General features: G+C 44.6%; 1 protein-coding gene across 12 annotated transcripts in view; it reads left to right on the top strand.

Annotated features, from left to right (window-relative positions):
• The window catches only part of nudt14 (nudix (nucleoside diphosphate linked moiety X)-type motif 14), a 128894-nt gene that overhangs the window by 88503 nt on the left and 21374 nt on the right, over window positions 1-19017 (top strand). For all 12 annotated transcript variants that reach the window (XM_069915760.1, XM_069915748.1, XM_069915758.1 and 9 more), the window contains 2 exons: window positions 1211-1275; window positions 13853-14102. In XM_069915760.1, the coding sequence (XP_069771861.1) occupies window positions 1211-1275; window positions 13853-14102 (315 nt within the window). The remainder of the gene's footprint in view (window positions 1-1210; window positions 1276-13852; window positions 14103-19017) is intronic.

Here is a 19017-nt window from a genome sequence, read left to right as displayed (position 1 = left end):
ATTACTATAAATTAAAAAAAAATAAAATAATAGAGCATGAAAAGTAAGGCCGTGTCATTCAGGAATCAGGTGGCAGCGGGGAAGAAGCTGTCCTTGTGCCGCTGGATGCTCGTCTTTAGAAACATAGAAGATAGGAGCAGGAGTAGGTCATTCGACCCTTCGAGCCTGCTCCGCCATTCAACGAGATCATGGCTGATCTTAAAGTTCAGTACCCCATCCCCGCCTTCTCTCCGTAACCTTTAATACCCTTATACTGAAGAAATAGATCTAATTCCCTCTTAAATAGATTGAATGAACCTGCCTCTACTGCCCTCTGTGGCAATGAATTCCACAGATTCACCACCCTCTGGGTCAAGAAATTCCTCCTCATCTCGGTCCTAAATGGTTTGCCTATTATCCTCAAACCATGGCCCCGGGTTCTGGATTTTCCCATCCTTGGAAACATCCCATCTGCATCCATTCTGTCCAGTCCTGCCAGAATTTTATAAGTTTCCATGAGATCCCCTCTCAATCTTCTAAACTCCAGCGAGTACAATCCCAATTTGCGCAATCTTTCCTCCTAAGTCATTCCTGCCATTCCAGTTATCAGCCTGGTGAATCGCCTCTGCACTCCCTCCATTGCTCCTGTACCTTTTCCCCGATGGTAGCAGAGTGAAGAGAGCATAGCCTGGGTATTGGAGGTCTTTGAGGATAGAGGCTGCTTTTTTTAAGACATCGCCTCCTTAGTGGAATGAAGTCTGGTGCCTGTGATGTCGCAGGCCAAGTTATCAATGAGAGTTGGCGCCTCCGTACCAGATAGTGATGTAACCAGCCAGAATGCTCTCCACGGTTCACCTGTAGAAGTTTACGAGAGTCTTCGGTGACATACTGATTCTCCTCAGACAACTCACAAAGTATAGCCACTGACGAGCCTTCTTTGTAATTGCATCAATGTGGAAGTTCCAGGACAGATCCTCGAATATGTGGAGATGAAGGGAGTTTAACGGAAACCAGAGAAATTGATGTTAATTGCAATCAATTGGAGGGTGCCCAGACAGAAGATGTTGTTCCTCCAATTTGCACATGGTCTCAGTCTGGCGGTGCAGGAGACTGTGGACAGACATGTCAGCAAGGGGATGGGATGGAGAATTGAAATGAGTTGAAGAACAAGTGGAGGCAGAATTAATAATGGGCGGATTCTGTAATGAACTCTTACTCTCCTTTTCTCTAGTGTTTCGGTGTTGATCTACCATACCACACGGGAGTGCTTCGTGCTGGTCAAGCAGTTCCGTCCAGGTAACTACCTGCTGAATATGTATGTGCCTTGACTGAACGTGGAGAAGCTGGAAGAACTCAGCAGGTCAGGCAGTATACACAGAGAGATATGGTCAGTCATAGTTTCAGGTGGGGACCTTTTGTTGAAAGCCCTGGACAGAGAAGATGTGGCAAAGTTGTTTCCCATGGTGGGAAATTCAAGGGCAAGAGGGTATAACCTCAGGATTGAAGTGCATCCATTTAAAACAGATTTAAAATTTAGATATACAACACGGTAACAAGCCATTTTGGCCCTCGAACCAGTGCTGCTCAATTACACTCAATTAACCTGAACCCCCAGAACATTTTGAAGGGTGGGAGGAAACTGGAGGTCCAAGAAAAATATGAGGAGAACATACAAACTCCTCACAGACAGCGCGGTATTTGAACCTGGTCCCAATTGCTGGCATTGTAAAGGCTTTGCACTAACCACTATACCAACCGTGCTACCCAGAGGAGGAACTTCTTTATTCAGAGAGTGGTGAACCTCTGGAATTTGTTGCCACGGGCAGTGGTGGAAGCCAGGTCATTGGGTGTATTTAAAGCAGAGGTTGATATGTATCTGAATAGTCAGGGTATGGGAGAAGGCCAGGGAGCGGGGCTGAGTGGGAGAATAGGCAAGCTCATGATGGAATGGTGAAGCAGACAGGATGGGCTGAATGGCCTACTTCTGCTCCTATATCTTATGGTCTAAAGTGGGAAAGTCAGAGGGCAAACATAAAAAGGAGGGTGCTGTGGGGGGGGGGGGGGGAGAGGGGTCCAGAGGTGATAGGATACAGGATGAATGAAGATGAGAGAGGAGGTAAGACAAGTAAGGGAGGAAGGCACTAGGGCAGAGGAGGGGGGAGGTGTTGAGAAAGTAGAACAGGAGCAAGTACAAGACAGATAGAAGTAGTGGAATTGGGATGGGGGGTTGGTATTGCATAAACATGAAACACCCAAAGTTCATGTTGTTGGATTCCAGATCAGATATATGTTGCCTTGTCTGGGTGTGGGAGACAATGCAAGGTCCAGAAATCTATCAGGAGACTGCAGACACTGGAATCTGATGCCAGAAAACGATGTGATGGAGAAGCTCAGGTCTTTTTAAGTTTAAGGATTTAAATTATTTTTGTGTGTTTCACATGTTTCTGAATGTCAGAGACATAGAAGTGTTTGGACAGTTTTAACAGCAGACTAAGCTGGGGGAATGGCTGAGGCAGCTGCCAAAATTTTTTTTTCCAAATACTGCACTTTTCCCTCCAAGATAATGGTATTTCTAAAGCATACAGGATCTACCAAACACAAAGCCATGTTGACTAACCCTAATCAGTCCCTGGCTATCCAAATAATTGTATATCTGATCTCTTAGAACACCTTCCAATGAATTACCTACCACCAGCCTATAATTTCCATGATTACTTTTGGAGTTTTTTGAGGAGGTTACCAGAAATGTTGATGAAGGAAAGGCTGTGGATGTTTCTACATGGACCTTAGTAAGACCTTTGATAACGTCCCGCATGGGAGGTTGGTAAGAAAGGTTCAAATGCTAGGTATTCATGGTGAAGTAGTGAACTGGATTCAATAATGGCTGGACGGGAGAAGCCAGAGAGTAGAAGTGGATTGTTGCTTCTCAGACTGGAGGCCTGTGATTCGTGGTGTGCCTCAGAGATCGGTGCTGGGACCATTGTTGTTTAACATCTATATCAATGATCTGGATGATAATGTGGTCAATTGGATCAGCAAGTTTGCAGATGAGACTATTATTGGAGGTGTTGTGGAGAGTGAGGAAGGTTTTCAAAGTTTGTAGAGGGTTCTGGACCACCTGGAAGAATGAGCTGCAAAATGGAAGATGGAATTTAATGGAGATGAGTGTGAGGTGTTGCAATTTGGAAGGATAAACCAAGAAAGGGTGAATGGTCAGGCACCGAGGAATGTGGTAGAATGGGGATCTGGGAATACAGGTACATAATAGCCACAGGTGGACATATTTGGCATATTGGCCTTCATAAATCAAAGTATTGAGTACAGGAGTTGGGAAGTTGTGTTACAGTTGTATAAGACCATTGGTGAGGCCAAATTTGGAGGATTGTGTGCTGTTTTGGACACCGAACTACCAAAAAGATATCAATAAGATAGAAAGAGTGCAGAGAAGATTTACTGGGATGTTGCCTGGACTTCAGAAACTGAGTTACAGGGAAAGTTTAAATATGTTAGGACTTTATTCCCTGGAGTGAAGAAGAATGAGGGGAGATGTGATTGAGGTATTTTAAATTATGAGGGGGAGAGACAGAGTAAATGTGGATGGGATTTTTCCACTGAGGGTGGGTGAGAAACAAACCAGAGGACATGGGTTAAGGGTGAAAGGGGAAAAGTTTAGGGGGAACATGAGGGGGAACTTCTTCACACAGAGAGTGGTGGGAGTGTGGAAGGAGCTTTCAGCTGTCGTGGTGAATGTGGGCTCAATTTTAACATTTAAGAAAAATTTGGACAGGTACATGACTGGGAGGGGTATGGAGGGCTATGGGCAAGGGCATGTCACTGGGACTAGGCAAAAAAAAAATAGTTCAGCACAGTCTAGAGAGGTTGAGGTGGCCTGCTTCTGTGCTGTCATTGTTCTATCTTGTAAGGGTATTTAACAAAGTTCAGAAAACCATTCCACAAAAACTGAAGAATAAATGATACTAATAAGATTCTGTGAATGAACAGAATAAAGGGAAGCTTGGGGGTAAGGCATGTTGATTGGACATTCAGGAAGAATCGCCTAAGCACAACTCAAAAAACAATTTGGAAGGTAGAGCAGTACTGTACATCAAAATTAAAGGATCACAAAACATAAAACAAAAGATCCTACATAAATTAGGAAAGGAAAGTTGTTCAAGAACGTAGCCTGAAAGGATAAAATCAGGCAGCAGTCATGAACAGCGGATATATTAACAAATTACTTGGTATTAGTATTTATCAGGGAGACCAATCAGATGGTCATGATATTCAAAAATGTAATTAGAAATGAGATAACTACATTTAAAGTTTAAAAAATGGAAAAATATTAAGTAAACTAATCAAACAAAAGGAAATAAAGCCAGAATATCTACTCAGATTTGAAGATTGCAGGGCAGAAGGACAGAGAGTGTGCAACATGGATACATCAATTCCTCATCGACCTTCAAGCACCCAGCTACATCCTATTTCTCCTCTCGCACCCCAGTTTCTCCAGCCATAAACTGGGGTTATTTCAAGAGGACAATTAATCCTTAGACCCTTAGGTTATGTGAAGAAGCCAGGGGAATCGCACAGGGGAAACTTCGGAGAGTACACAGACAACACCAGAAGCCCAGCATCAAGCCCAGATGATCGGGAACTGTGAGGCACAAATGTGCTGAAGAAACTCAGTTGGTCACGCAGCATCTACAGGAGGAAAAAGGAACCAACATTTTAGGCCTGAACCCTTCGTCTGGCGTAGATAAGATTTTTAAAATTAAAAAAAAATGTTTCACACTATGAACCATATCAATCAAAATACATACAAACATTTCCCTCTTAAATCTACAGAGTGGCATTTTCTCCCCATTTTTCCCCCCTACCTTACCTTCCCTCCTTCCCACCCATCTCCAAACCCATTAAACTGGCGTAGATAAGATTGAGGTAGGTAAGTTGTTTCCATTGGTAGGGGAGACCAGAACTATGGGACATAAGACTCAAGTAGTAGATTTAGGACGGACATGAGGAGGAACTGTTTTTCCCAGAGGGTGGTGAATCGGTTGAATTTACTGCCTACTGAAGTCGCGGAGGATACCTCGGTAAATAAATTTAAGACAAGGTTGAATAGATTTCTACATAGTTGAGGAATGAAGGAATATGGGGAAAAGGCAGGTCGGTGGAGATGATCCTGTCATCAGATCAACCATGTTCTTATTGAATGGCGGAGCAGGCTCGATGGGCTGGATGGCCGACTCCTGCTCCTGTTTCTTAGGTTTTTATACTTCCTATAGATGCTGTGTGACCTGTTAAGTTTCTCCAGCACTTTTGGATACTGCACATGTCCCCAGCATCAGAGACTTTCTTGTTTAACTCTGGAGTTGTGAGACAACAGATTTTCATATGTAATTATTAGTTGAATTATATGTTGCCCAGCGATTAATGCAACACCAATATATTACCTGTATTTAAGAGGGAAGCTTGGTTCAGATACTGGACAACAGCCAGTGATGTTGGTAATAAAAAAATAGATTCTAATGTAAAGGAGAAAATGTAAGACAGCAGAAACACAATTGTGATTTGTCTGCATATGTTTCTAAAGGACCAACTTTATTATATTGAAGAATAAACAGAGAATACGAGGTTACGTATGATACAATATAACTGGATACACAGGCTATACATTACACCTCAAAAGTTAAATAAGTGGGGCCCAACAGTATCTGACAGATGTTTTCGATGTAAAAAGGAAATGGGAACAACAATTCATGCAATCTGGACATGTGAGAAAGTGAAAAAATTTTGGGAAGATCTAAACCAGATATTAAATAAAATCACAGAAAGCAATATACCAAAAAACCCAGAGATCTTCCTCCTAAGTAACATAAAAAACAAAGAATTTGGACTTGATTTGGATGGCGCACAAAAAAGATTTGTTAGGATAGCCCTAGCTGTAGCAAAAAAAATGTATTATGTCAGCCTGGAAATTAGAAGATAACTTTAGAATACAACAATGGTATAGAGAAATGAATAAATGTATTCCATTAGAAAAAATAACATATAATTTAAGAAATAACATTACAATATTTGAACAAATATGGGAGCCGTACATGAAACACAATAGAGAAAACCTACCGGGGACATCTACCACCTAAAATGACAGAAGGAGATGAGAATGAAAAGAATTGACTCAGTGGAATTTCTTGTTTATGTTTATTGAATGACAACATTGTTTGACGGGTTTAATGCATCTTAGATTCTGAACTTTAAATGAATGGGGGGGATGGGAAGAGGGGGGGGGGGAGAAAACGACACTGTATATATTTGAAAAGGAAAATGTATGTATCTTGATCAATGTGGTTTATAGTGTGAAAAATAAAAAATAAAAATAAAAAAAAAGAATAAACAGAGAAAAGACAAGAGAGAGCGACTCAAATGATCCAAGTCTCCACGAAGTGCCACCAAGTGTGGCTTGTCAGAGAAGGGATAAATGATCAGCTGGCTGCAATTCAAAGTAAGGGTAAAGGGTAGTAAAAACATGATGCTGGAGAAACTCAGCAGGCCAAGCATGTACTTTATATAGCAAAGATACAGAACCAACATTTCAGGCTTGGGCCCTTCAGAACATTATGAGCAAAATGTAGGCAGGTGACCAACAGCGATCTCCTGCAGCCCACAACTTGCACAGGTTCCTCACGTTGAGTCGCCAGCAGGCCCGAGGCATGCACTGGTCCCTCAGCCGCGGAGCTCTGTCACTGGTCCACTGCGGTGGTCAGCATCCCCGCAGATCGTCTCCTCCACCTTGCCCTCTCAGACAGCTCGTGATCTTTCTATCCTCTGGTGCCCTGCTCCAGTCCTCCTCCCTGGAGTCTACAACCTCTGATATTTGCTGCTCATTAATAAGCGCTGCCATTTTGGGTGCAGACCTGTGGTCGCAGGATTTCAAATTAAAAAGCCTTGTCGGCTCCCTCAATGGGCCATTCAAAGCCTTTTCAGAGCTGATGACAGTCAATTGGGCGGCTGGACCTCAAGTGAATGCTGCATCTGCACTCCCTTGCTCCCCGCGGGTCTAGAACAGTGGCAGCGCTGGCGCTACAGTGCGCCACCATCTTGATAGTTACAGGGAATGTTGCCGTCGAGAACAGCAGCGATCATCAGGGACCCTCACCACTCAGCACGCGCTCTGATCTCCCTGCTGCCATCAGGAAAGAGGTCTAGGTACCACAAGACTCGCACCCCCAGGTTCTGGGACAGCTGCTCCCCCTCCACCGTCAGACCCTTCAACCACAAACTCAATCAGGGACTCATTTAAGGACTCGGACTTGAGCACTTTGTTGATTTTTTATTTCTCTCTGTATTGCTCAGTCAGTTTGTTTACGTACGTTCTCTGTTTACGGTTCTTTATTTGTTTGCATGTTGTGTATGATTTTTTTTCAAGGACCAATAAGGGGTAATGCTGTTTCGCCCACAGGAAAAAGAATGTCAAGGGTTGTATGTGATGTCATTTCTGTACTCTGACAATCAATCTGAAGATTCGCTGTGAGATCTGTGGCGTTCCTTCAGGATTTTTGTATTTTTACTACAATCACAGCATCTGCAGACTTTTGTGTTTCACTGTTGTGTTTAGTTCACTGTGACGTATCCTGTGAAAAGCTTTTTTTGCACGTCATCCAGGCATTGCAATAAATACATCACTCTGTGGAGCCATTTTGGACTTGAAAATTTTGCAGGAAACACGATAAAAGCATAGAAACGAGGTAAATCGTGACAGGGGTCCGACAGGGCTTCTGGTGGTCGAATGCAACAGGCAAGTCCGATTCATTCACCGCAACTTCCTGCTGTTCCACTGTGAATGGGCAGCTCCTGCAATGGCAGGAAGGCACTGCAAGTGAACTTTATTTGGCTGCGGTGTTAAAATGTTGGATAAATACTGGAGAGGATTTGGGGGGCAATGATGTGGAAAAAGCAAGGAACTGGGTCTGATTGGAAAAATTTCCCATAGATCTAGTAGTATGGCCTCCTCCTCCATTCTGTGACGGAGACAGCGACCTGGGTCTTTAATGAAAGAATCAGAATTTACTGTCATGAACGTGTCACAGAATTTGTGGTTTGCAGTAGCATCACAGGTGCAAATATTGCTGTCAATTAGATTTAAAATAAATAAATCAGTCCAAAAGAAGAGAAAGTGAGGCCGTTTCTGGGGTTCATTGCCCACCCAGAAATCTGATGCGGAGGGAAAGAAGCTGTTTTTGTACCATTGGGTGTTTGTCTTCAGGCTCCTGCACCTCCTTCCTGATGGTAGCGGTGTGAAGAGGGCACGGCCTGTGTAGTGAGGGTCCTTGATGCTGCTTCCTTGAGACACCACCTCTTGTCGGTGAAGACTGATGCCCAATGTGGCGCTGGCCAAATACAAATCTCTGTAGCCTCTTCCTGGTCTCTGCTTAGGTACCTTAATGCCAAGATAAAGGATGCTAACAAGCTGAGGATATCACCACAAAAGCTTCTTTCTCTGCTGGAGAGGAGAACATTTAGTCTCCATCAGAGATATATGCAGAGATTAGCAGCTTTAAATGAGCTGGCTCAATATCTGTGAGTGGAGCGGAGAATTAGCAAGCGCTAAGCCTTGCTGCCTACTTCTCAGTGTGCTGGCGTGAAAGAATAAAGTTAAAGAATATGCTTAACCGAGGGTTAATGAATTAGATGAGAAAATACAGTTGTTGCCTGTAAGCTGGTGGGAATATAATTGTATTCTAACATGACCTTCTCTGAGCTGTACTGAGAAAGTAACTAACTCCACAAGAATGTAAATACTCCTTAAGTAAAGGACCCCCTGACATTTTCCAGCCGTCTATAGACACCACAAGGGAACATGTGTAAAAAAAACCAAGAAACATCAGCTGTGTGAAACTCATGTGAAACTTGCAGGGTCTTACATAGACCCCTGGCCAAAGGTGTATAAAAGTGCAGTGAACATTCCATATGCTTTAAGTTGGGGCTCAGTGTAAAGAATGAGTTACTAAACTCTTTCTTTGTACCCCTTCTCCCACTAGTATTATCAAGGTTAAATAAAGTAAACTGTTGTATACTTAATTAGTTCTGCTGTTTGTTTAATTACAGCGCAGGCTGGGATATTAATTGACAGAGTCCGTGTCCATGTTAGGATTCTGAATGGATTGGACCAACGAGAATTTCCTAATGAAAAACTATTTGCAAATGTGGAAACAACCCGTTAGGCTTGTTGGTCTTGCTCCACAGTTCAACACAACTTTGGCTGATTATTCACTTCATGCCTTTCTCCTGAAACCTGGGTCACTCGTGTGATACTGGCTTTTCCTGGCAGAAGCAGTGCACGGGGGTACCTTTTCTATGTTTACGGCCATCGGTACTGTGCGGGGTTCTTGCCTCTGCAGGCCCTGAGTCCCATTCTTCAGCTTGTGATCAGAATATCTTTTTCAACAAAGCCTTTAATTGAAATGCGTTCAAGTGCCTGATTTCACTTCCAACCAAAGCCTGTTATTGCAGGAGGCAGGAGTTAGCCTTTGCTGCACTATTTATGTGTAAAATAGTTCAGTTATACTTCCACTGGGATTAATTGCCTTTGATCGCTGAAGCACGGAAGTAACCTGCACTGGCCTGTGGCTAATCTCTGGGTTGATTTTATAGCCAGCAGTGGCAGAAATCAGCCGGTTACCTTTTTATTTCTAGCGAAACACACAAGTCTGCAGATGCTGTGATTGTAGTAAAACACAGAAATACTGGAGGAACTCAGATGGTCTCACAGCGTCTATAGGAGGTAAAGATATATAGCCAACGTTCTTCTATCTCTCTCTCTCTCTCTCTCCCCCTTCCCTTTTCCTACTGTCAACATTCCCCCAGCTCTGCTTCCACAAAGCCAAACACCCCCCCCCCCCCCACCATCAATTCTCACCTTTCCCCTCTCCCGTCCTTTCCATGTCCAATTAACTCCTTTTGTCGGTTGGTCTGTACTCCTCCCCTCTTACTTTCCTTCTCCCCAGCCTTTTAATTTGGGTCCCTGCCTGCTTTTTACTCACACCTGGAAGAGGGGCTTGGCCCAAAATGTTGGTTATGTGTCTTTATGGGCGCTGCGAGACCTGCTGAGTTCCTCCAGCATTTCTGTTTATTTTTATTTTCCTAGTTCTAGCCAGCTACAACTCACTGGATTGTAATGACAGGGCAGTCAGGAAGACCATGGTATAATGTAGGGTCTCTGAAAATCCTCTCAGTGGCTTGTTCCAAAGTCATCTTCTTACAGAGGCATCTATAAAGTGTCCTGTCCAGATGCATTGAACCTCAGAACAAGAACCCGATGATTCTAAATTAAGTCCCGACCTGAAACAATGGCTGACCATTTCTGCCCATGGATGCTGCCTGACCCACTGAGTTCTTCCAGCTAATTGTTTACTTGGGACAGGGAACTGCTCCACCCAAGACCACAAGAAACTGCGGAGAATTATGAATACAGCTTAGGACTTCACACAAACCCCATCTCTCCTCTATCGACTCTGTCTGGCTCCTGTTGTTTTTGTCCCACCTCATCACACTTCTGGATTGAGATTGAAGGGGGGAAAGTTTAGGGGAAACATGAGGGGAAATTTCTTCACTCAGAGGGTGCTAGGAGTGTGGAATGAGCTTCCGGCCAAAGTGGTAGATGTGGGCTCCATTGTAATATTTAAGGAAAAGTTGGATAGGTATCTGGATGAGAGAGGTGTGGAGGGTTATGGGCTGGGTGTGGGTCAATGGGACTAGGTGGGAGAAGGTGTTCAGCATGGGCTAGAAGGGCCAAACTGGCCTGTTTCTGTGCTATAATTGTTATATGGTTTTATATATATGGTTATAGAGTTTTCTTCATTGAAGTTGGACATTGGAATGCAGTGAGTCGTGCTATTCAGGGGAGAGTGCCGATTCATGTAGATGCTGTGGATTCAAGAAGATTCATTGTAGAAAATGGAGCTTTGGATGCAGCCTAGCGGAGGGGTTGAGCCGCTTGTGTCGTTTTCAAACTTCTTCAGGCCATTGCTGGGGTTCCTGGTATCAAAGGACAAGGACCGAAGGTGGTGCAGCAGAGCTGATAATGTGTCGAGGTTCGACTGAGATTTGCGGAGCAGTGCCGGTATTGAAAGACTCAGAGACGCTTTTCCCAGGGCCTTGTGATTATTATAGAAGTCTGAAGGTTATTTTGTTCTGGACCTTGTGGCGGCGGATGCTGGAGTTCGGGAAGCTTCGTGAACTGTGACTGCGCAGGGTGAAAATAAATCCAAAAGGTTTCTACCTATATGTTAATATGAAAAGGAGAGTGAGGGATAAAATTGGTCCTTTAGAGAATCAGAGCGGACAACTGTGTGTGGAGCCAAATGAGATGGGGGAGATCTTGAACAAGTTCTTTTCTTCGGTATTCACTAAGGAGAAGGATATTGAATTGTGCAGGATAAAGGAAGAAAAGAGGGTAATTATGGAAACTGTAGTGATTAAGGAAGAGGAAGTGCTGGAGCTTTTGAAGCATATTAAGGTGGATAAGTCTCCGGGTCCCAACGGGATTTTCCCCAGGACTTTGAGAGAAGTTAGTGAGGAAATAGCAGCGGCTCTGACAGCAATTTTTCAAATGTCATTCGAGATGGGTTTAGTGCCGGAGGTTTGGCGTATTATAGCACATGTGGTTCTGTTGTTTAAAAAGGGTTTGAGGAGCAAACCCAGCAATTATCAGCCTGTAAGTTTGACGTTCATGATAAGTTAATTAATGAAAAGTGTTCTTAGAAATAATATATAAGTATCTGGAGAGACAAGGTCTGATCAGGAACACTCAACACGGGTTTGTGGATGGAAGGTCATGTGTGACCAATCTTGTTGAATTTTTTGAAGAGGTGACTACGAATGTTGATGAGGGTAGAGAAGTAGATGTTGTCTATATGGACTTCAGTAAGGCCTTCGATAAGGTTTCGCATGGAAGGTTAGTTAGGAAGATTCAGTCCATTTGAGATAGTGAAATGGATTCAACAGTGTCTGAAGGGAGATGCCAGGGAGTTGTAGTGGATAACTGTTTATCAGGCTGGAGGCCGGTGACACTCGGTGTGCCTTCGGCATCTGTATTGGGTCCCTTGCTGCTTGTCATATACATTAATGATCTGGATGATGAGGTGGTCAATTGGATTAGTAAATATGCAGATGATACTAAAATAGGTGGAATTGTGGATCATGAAGAAGGTTTACAAAGATCGCAGGAGGATTTGGATGCTTAGAAGAGTGGGCTGAAAGGTGGCAGATGGAGTTTAATGCTGAGAAGTGTGAAGTTCTTCATTTTGGAAGGAATAATCAGAACACGACGCACATAGTAAATGGGAGGGGATTGAGGAATGGAGTGGAGCAGAAAGATCTAGGAATAACGGTGCATCGTTCCCTGAAGGTAGAATCTCATGTGGATAGGGTGGTGAAGAAGGCTTTTAGTATGTTGGCCTTTATAAATCAATGCATCCAGTACAGGAATTGGGAAGTGATGTTGAGACTGTACAAGGCATTGGTGAGGCCAAATTTGGAATACTGTGTGCAGATCTGGTCACCGAATTCTAGGAAGGATACAACCAAGGTAGAGAGAGTGCAGAGAAGATTTATGAAAATGTTACCTGGGTTTCAGAATCTAGATTACAGAAAGATTGAGTGGATTAGGTCTTTATTCTTTGGAGCCTAGAACGTTGAGAGGGGATTTGATAGAGGTATTTAAGATTATAAGGGGGATAGATAGAGTTGATGTGGATAGGCATTTTCCCTTGAGGGAAGGAGAGTTTGAAACAAGAGGTCGAGTTAAGGGACAAAAGCTTAGAAGTAACATGAGCGGGATCTTCTTCACTCGGAGACTGGTGGCTGGGTGGAATGAGCTTCCAGGAGAAGCAGTGGCAGCATGGTCCATTTTGTAATTGGAGAGATATATGGATGGGAGGGTTATGGGCAGGGTACAGGTAGGTGGGACTAGAGGAGAGTTCTTGGTTCGGTGCAGACTAGAAGGATAAAAATGGCCTGTTTCCGTGCTGTAATTGTTATATGGTTATATGGTTGAATGATTGGCAAACTAACTTTAAGGTGTGCCAATTTTAAAATGTATTTTTTACCTATTTATCTTCTGTGATTTTTTTTTGCCGGTTGAGGTTGCTGGTTGCTTGAATTCCAGATAACAGGGGTTTTACTGAGTAAGTTTGAGGAACAACTCCTCATGTTCCTCCTGGGCAGCCTTAAACCCACTGGCATGAACACTGATTTTTACAATGTAGGAAACCCTCCACCTCTTCTTTACCAACTCTTGTTCATGTTTCTCTCCAACTTCCCATTCCCAATGGTCTCTCCCTTTTCTCGTCTCTCCACTTCTCCCGCCTTCTGTCTAATACCCTATCACCTTAACCCCTCCCACCTTCTTTCCTCCATGATAGATACCACTCATTCTCACTTTCGTTTCAATGAGGGCTGCCAACCCCTCAACTTTCACTGGCAATTTCTCTCCATGGATGCTGCCCATCTCTAGCTTCACATTTAAAGCAGAGATTGGTAGTTTCAAAGGATGTGGAAGAAGGCAGGAGAATGGGGTTGAATGGGAAAATATCAGAAATGATTTTAATGGAGGAGATGACTCGACAGGCCGAATGGCCTCATTCAGATCCTATGTCTTCTGGTTTGCTCGGGCCTACACTGCCGTGAAGCAGACTGTATAAACTTTAAAAAAGAATTGTATCAAGCTTGAAATATAGAACACTTTCATGACTGTGGGATGAATTGAATGCAATTGGATAGCTCGCACCTCCTCAGAGTCAGTCCAGGCTTGATGGCCCAAGAGGTCTCCCTCAATGTTATTAGTGCTCTGAACTGCATCTCTCTCTCCTAGCTGTCTACATGTGTGAGTGTGCACGACAAGGCAAGATGCCCACAGTTGACGCCATGTCCTTGGACACAGATCCTCAATCGCGGGTGCCAGTGCAACTCTTACCTGCCTCTTCTGGCATAACGTACGAGCTTTGCGCTGGAATCGTGGACAAGCCGGGCCTTTCACTGGAGGAAATCGCCAAGGAAGAGGTTCAGGAAGAATGTGGCTACAGGGTGCCGGTGGAAAACCTGCAGAAGATTACCTCGTACAGGTGAGCACAGTTGGTCAGTAATGGGGAGACCTGTCTCAGATATCAAACAAGGTGGAAGAAAGGGGAAATGGGGGAATTATTTCTACTAAGCATACAGTGGAAGCTTTCCTCTGTTGTCTGTGCCCTGGAAATGTTGGATGGAGCACTATAGAGGACCTTCACTCTGTGTCAAGCCTGTCGTGTCCCTGCCCTGGGAGTGTGTGATGAGACAGTGGCTTACTCTGTACCTTACCCATACGATGTCTTCTTTAGGAACGTATGATGGGACAGAACAGTGGGAGCTTTATTCTTTATCTCATCAATGTTGTTCCCACTCTCGGGGTGAGCGATGGTGTAGTATAGATAAATGCAAATCGAAATTCTGTCTCGCCCACAGGGCTGTATTACTCTGGCAATAAATCTGAACTTTGAACAATCAAGGCTGACACCTTTGAGCATTGCTGAAGTTATATTTCAATACCATTGATGTTAAAATATATTTGTGCAGGTTGTAGGGTCATGGGGTCACTGTACAGTACAGATACAGGCCCTTCAGCCCAACTCATCCATGCTGAACAAGTTGCCAACCTGCACTTGCTCAATATCCCTCTAAACCTTTCCTATCCGTATACCCTTTGTCCATATCCCTCAAAACCTTTTCCCATCCATATACCTATCCCAATATCTTGTTAATGTTGTAATTGTACCTAATTCTACGGTTCCCTCTGGCACCTCTTTCCACACTCCTGTCCCGCTGTCTCCCTCAGGTCCCCTTTAAATCTTTCCTCTCTCACCTAAATCCATGCCCTTTAGATTTAGAATCCTCTACCTTGGAAATTATTGCAACCATTCACCTTACTGATGCCATCATGTTAATGGAAGACAAGGCTTTGAGGGATACCACCCAAAGACAGGCAGATAGGATCAGTGTAGCCCACTTCTGCTCCTATGTCTTGTGCACTATTTCCCCACACTAGTTATCTGTGCAATGTGTGTAGCCTGCAGAACAGGTAAATTGGTGTTTGCTATCTCTCCCTGAAATGTATTATATCCGAACTTTTGGCGGGCAAGATTTTGTTAAGCTGTGATTGAAGTGAGCTGGAGTGTCCTGACGTGTGCACTGAGTGAAGACTTAAATTGGCCAGTGTGGGTTTCCTGCCCATTGGCAGAGAACTGGTTGCTAAGGGACTGTTTATTGTTTGGCACGGGTTTTTGTTAGTGTGTAGGTGAAGGCCAGGCAGCTGCTACTGTCGACAGCATCCAGAGCATGTAACCTTCCGCAGAGAACAAACGCAAGTGCTGCCTGGTATAAGGTGTCTCCACCTGATTCCACCACTCCCAGGAATCCATTGCCTTCTTTGGCCTCTGACTGTGTAACTTCACGCGTGCAAGTTAAATACTTGCATTTATTTGGGACCTAGTGGAGCACCCACAAGAAATACTTTTGATGCAGCAATTTATAACCTAACAACCTGAAACGGGAGAAATACTTCTGCAATTTATGTGTGCCCCACTCCTTTATTTCTTCCTGTTCTTACTTGTCTTACTAACTCCCTGTCCCCCTCCCTTCATAGCGCTCTCTTCCTCTATCTGCCTGTCTCACTTTCTGTCCAATACCCTTTCACCTCTTGGCCTAACCTCAACTTCTTTCCCCTTCTAAATTTTAAATTTAGATATACAGCACGGTAACAGGTCCTTTAGCCCCATGAGCCTGTGCTCAGTAACACCCAATTGAACTACAATCCCAGTTCGCTTTGAATAGCGGGAGGAAGCTGTAGCCCCTGGGGAAAACCCACGCAGACATGGGGAGAACATACCAGTTTCTTAAAGACAGCGCAGGACTCGAACCTGGGTCATTAGCATTGTTTCTTCCCGCGGATGATGCCTGACCCACTTCTCATTGTTTGTTGTCGCTCCACGTCCTGAGAGCTGCTTCCTCCACAACACAGCATTGCTTGTAGTTCTTCATCCCCCTGATGGGATGGGCAGAGCCTCTGCAATTGCAGCAAAAACAACTAAACCCATTGGATGGAGCCAGTGACCCATGTTCGAATCTAGCCCTCTCCATAAGGAATTTGCTCATTCTCCCCATGTCTCTGTGGGTTTTCCCTGGGGCCTCCAGTTTCCTCCCACCCTCCAAAACATACGGGGTTGTAGATTAATTTGAGTGGCATGGGTTTCAATGGCCGGAATTGGCTTCTACCATGCTTAAACAAAATTAAAAATGTTAAAAATCTTTAAAGACCTAATGTGTACATGGGCGTTGTTTCACCAAGATTCTACACATCAGCAGAGAGACCCCTCTATTCCTGTAGTTAAATTCTCTTGTAATAAAGACCAACATATTATTGGCCTTTCTAGTTGCTTGCTGTGTCTTCATGTTAGCTGTGCAAGGAGAAGAGTGTGCAGGTCTGATGGCCACATGGCAGGCAGGAAATAGGAGAACTAGAGAGAGGGTAGAGGAGATTCACCTGTATGTTGCCTGGAATGGAGGGCTGTAGATACCAGGAGAAAATGAGCGGGCTGGGTCCAATCCAACAGGAGGTTGGAGCTGATGGCAGGAAGGTTGGTTTGTGTGATGGCTTGAGTTGTGTTCACAACTCTCTGGAGTTATTGGCTTGATTGCATTTTCACAATGTTTTATGACATTAAAAGTACTCTACAAATGCAGTTTGTTGCTATGGTTAAGAGCCTGCCACAGATCTTTCTGAACACTTAACAGACAGCCAAAGAGACTGCATTTGGCTCAACACAGGTCAAATGTTGTCATTAAGAAGAAACACTGACCTGCTGGAAATACAGGAATCCTTGAGAGGAGATTTAATTTGATTATATATAGTAATGGAAAATGTTGGAGGCACTCAACTGTCCAGGTGGGGTCTGTGGAGAAAAAGTTTTATTGAAATACCATTGGCCTGAAAAGCCCACCCAGTTTTCTCTCTCCACCGATACTGCCTGACTCCCTGAGAGGCTTTGGTACTTTCTATTTCAGATTTTCAGCATCTGCGGGTTTTTCGTTTTGAATGAACAGGAAGGCCAGTTGTACCCCAGCAGGGAGTTTGATAAATGGAGGATTTAGAAGAATTTGCGGGAATAAGTGATGGGAGAAAAAAGCGGAGAAGGCAGAAATCTCCCCAGATTTCAGAGATAATGGAACAGAATCATAATCTCCAAGGGCAGAGTCTGATCGAGCAATTGGTCCCAGTGAAGAATTTTTCTGGTGTACATTGATTAAGTTTCAACGATTGCCTGGTTCAATAGAAGTGGCAGAGGAAGTAGGGAAGGAGAAATCAAATAAATTGTTTATTAAGCTGTGGCTACACAGTGTCATTTCCAAGGTTGTGACGGGATTCAGTTCACCCCCCCCCCCCGCTGCCCGTAACCAGAGAACACTCTGAGGTAAGTGCCGTATGGTTAGCGAAATGCTGTTACAGCGGCAGTGACCCAGGTTCAGATCTGGCGCTGTCCAAAACGAGTTTATACATTATTCCTATGTCTGCGTGAGTTTCCTCCGGGTGCTCCGGTTTCTTCCCACCCTCCAAAACATTCGGGGTTTGTAGATTAATGTGGGTGTGATCGGACAGCATGGGTGTAAATCTTCTTCTACCATAATCCCACTGAATCCTATGCTCCAATGGGATTAGGCCCAGCCTGCTTATTTTCCCCTGGTATCTACAGCCCTCCATTCCAGGTGAATCTCTTCTGTCCTCTTTCTATTGCTCCCACCTCCTGCCTGCCGTATAGCCTTCGGACCTGCACATTAAATACAAAAATAGTGGGTCTGAATCCTTGCTGACCTGAGCCAGAGCTGGGGCTGCACAGAGCCAGCCTTTCCAATCACTGCTCTCCATTCTGCAAGCTGCAACATGCCGACGCAGTTAACCATCGCCAAGCTGTCAGGCTTCAGTGAAAACGTTGTGAGTAATTGAGGGGAACCGTGGCCAAGTTTCTCACAGAGAAGCTCTCCGTTCCAGCAATTTCCCAACTCCTGTCACACCTAGAAACTTTGCAGAAGTATTTCCTGCGGGAAAGCAGATCTTGTGGGTGGGGCAGGGCAGGGGAATGAGCGGATATGCCCGGCACAGGTGTGGGAGGAGTGGGGATTTGGAGTCAGGAAATCCAATCTCGTGCCAAACTATCTGGGCATGCCAGAGTTCACGTGTCAGGCTGCTTCTACTGAAAGGCACTGAGGAATAGACACTGGATACCACCACCGACTCGACCCACCACGCACCCTATATATTGTGGTGTGAACTACTGGTTTTCTTTCTGTGGGGCAACAACTCCCTTTGTTTCATGTGAATTATGCTTCACCAGAGCAGGTGTCCAAACTTTCTACTTGCAGATATAGAAGGAATAATTAATCAGTGAATTATCTTTCTCTCTGCCCCTTAAACTTTCTTTCTATCTCCTTTCTTTCCTTTCACTTCTACTACTTCTGCTTTTGTCCCTCTTTATCTCTCTATCTCTAAACTTCTCCATCCGTCATCCTTATCTCTGTTACTGTACCCGCTCTGACCCTGTACTCTGTCCCTATACCCTTTCCTCTGTCCCTAGACCCCCCTTCTGTCCCTAGACTCTCCCTCTGTCCCTAGACCCCCCCTCTGTCCCTAGACCCTTCCTCTGTCCCTAGACTGTCCCTGGACCTTCTGTCCCTCGACCCTCTCTGTCCCTATACCCTTTCCTCTGTCCCTAGACCCCCTCTCTGTCCCTAGACCCCCTCTCTGTCCCTAGACCCCCTCTCTGTCCCTAGACCCCCCTCTGTCCCTAGACTCTCCCTCTGTCCCTAGACTCTCCCTCTGTCCCTAGACCTTCTGTCCCTCGACCCTCTCTGTCCCTAGACCTTCTGTCCCTCGACCCTCTCTGTCCCTAGACCCTCCCTCTGTCCCTACACTCTCCCTCTGTCCCTAGACCCCTCTCTGTCCCTAGACCCTTC

Source organism: Narcine bancroftii, chromosome 2 (assembly GCF_036971445.1).
Source record: "Narcine bancroftii isolate sNarBan1 chromosome 2, sNarBan1.hap1, whole genome shotgun sequence".
In the NCBI taxonomy this organism is placed as follows: Eukaryota; Metazoa; Chordata; class Chondrichthyes; order Torpediniformes; family Narcinidae; genus Narcine; species Narcine bancroftii.
Note: the sequence above shows the minus strand (reverse complement) of the source record. Positions and strands in the feature narration are given on the sequence as shown.